Source organism: Apteryx rowi, unplaced genomic scaffold, assembly GCF_003343035.1.
Source record: "Apteryx rowi isolate R43461 unplaced genomic scaffold, aptRow1 scaffold_3669, whole genome shotgun sequence".
Lineage (NCBI taxonomy): Eukaryota > Metazoa > Chordata > Aves > Apterygiformes > Apterygidae > Apteryx > Apteryx rowi.
The window spans coordinates 1-1,176 of record NW_020450162.1 but is presented as its reverse complement, the minus strand read 5'-3'; the positions used below and the strand labels follow the sequence as shown (position 1 = coordinate 1,176).

Below are 1,176 nucleotides of genomic sequence, written 5' to 3'. Positions count from 1 at the left end.
CCCTCCTTGACCTTGGCACCATCTCTGTCACTGTCCCCAAATCCATGGCCAATTCTCTGTGGGACACCAGGGTCATTTCCTACTTGGGATGTGCTGCTCAAGTCTTCCTGGTTTTCTTCTTGTTAGGAGGGGAGTATTTTCTTCTCACACTCATGGCCTATGACCGCTTTGTTGCCATCTGCAAACCCCTGCACTATGGGACCATCATGGGCAGCACAGCTTGTGTCAGAATGGCAGCAGCTGCCTGGGCCAGTGGTTTTCTCCATGCTCTCCTGCACACTGGGAACACATTTTCAATACCCCTCTGCCAAGGCAACACAGTGGATCAGTTCTTCTGTGAAATTCCTCAGATCCTCAAACTCTCCTGCTCAGACTCCTACCTCAGCGAAGTTGGGCTCATTGTGTTTAGTGCCTGTTTAGGCTTTGGGTGTTTCATTTTCATTGTGCTGTCCTATGTGCAGATCTTCACTGCTGTGTTGAGGATCCCCTCTGAGCAGGGCCGGCACAAAGCCTTTTCCACGTGCCTTCCTCACTTGGCCGTGTTCTCCCTGTTTGTCAGCACTGACATGTTTGCCTACCTGAAGCCCCCCTCCCTTTCCTCCCCACCTCTGGATCTGGTGGTGACTGTTCTGTATGCGGTGGTGCCTCCAATTCTGAATCCCCTCATCTACAGCATGAGGAACAAGGAGCTCAAAGATGCCCTGAGGAAAGTGATTTCATGGACATTTTTCAGCAGAGGTAACATTGCTCTCCACAAATGACTCCCCCTGTGTCCTGTACCAAGACTGAGCTTTTTTTGTTTACTTTATTTTCATTATGACTTTTATTACTATTAGTAGTAGTACTTGTTATCTGTGTTGCTGCACAAGTGGTTGAATTCTTTCCACCTTTACTGAGACTGCTCTGTCTCACCTGGTGCCCATATAAAGTTGTGTCCAACGCTGGGTCAGAGCTGACTCCCTCACAGTTTCTCWTTAATAAAGTAGGTTCTTGCAGGTGCAGTGCCCGAAGGCCTGGCTTCCTTCAAAGCTGGTGTCAAGAATAGTCCCAAAGACCTTCAGTCCAGGAGGGCCTGTTGCACAGGGTTCTCCATGGGTCCAGGAGCAAAAAGCTCATAATCATGTTATGATCTCTTAGAGATGAAGGGCTGGATTTAGGACTCACCCATTGGTGTCC

General features: G+C 49.0%; 1 protein-coding gene across 1 annotated transcript; it reads left to right on the top strand.

Moving 5' to 3' along the window:
- Nucleotides 1–128: 128 nt before the first annotated feature.
- Nucleotides 129–713, top strand: LOC112969735 (olfactory receptor 14C36-like; the record flags this gene model as incomplete). The annotated part of the gene is made up of 1 exon (XM_026073332.1): nucleotides 129–713. A coding segment is annotated over exon 1 (561 nt), but the record flags the coding sequence as incomplete, so codon positions are not given.
- Nucleotides 714–1,176: the final 463 nt, after the last annotated feature.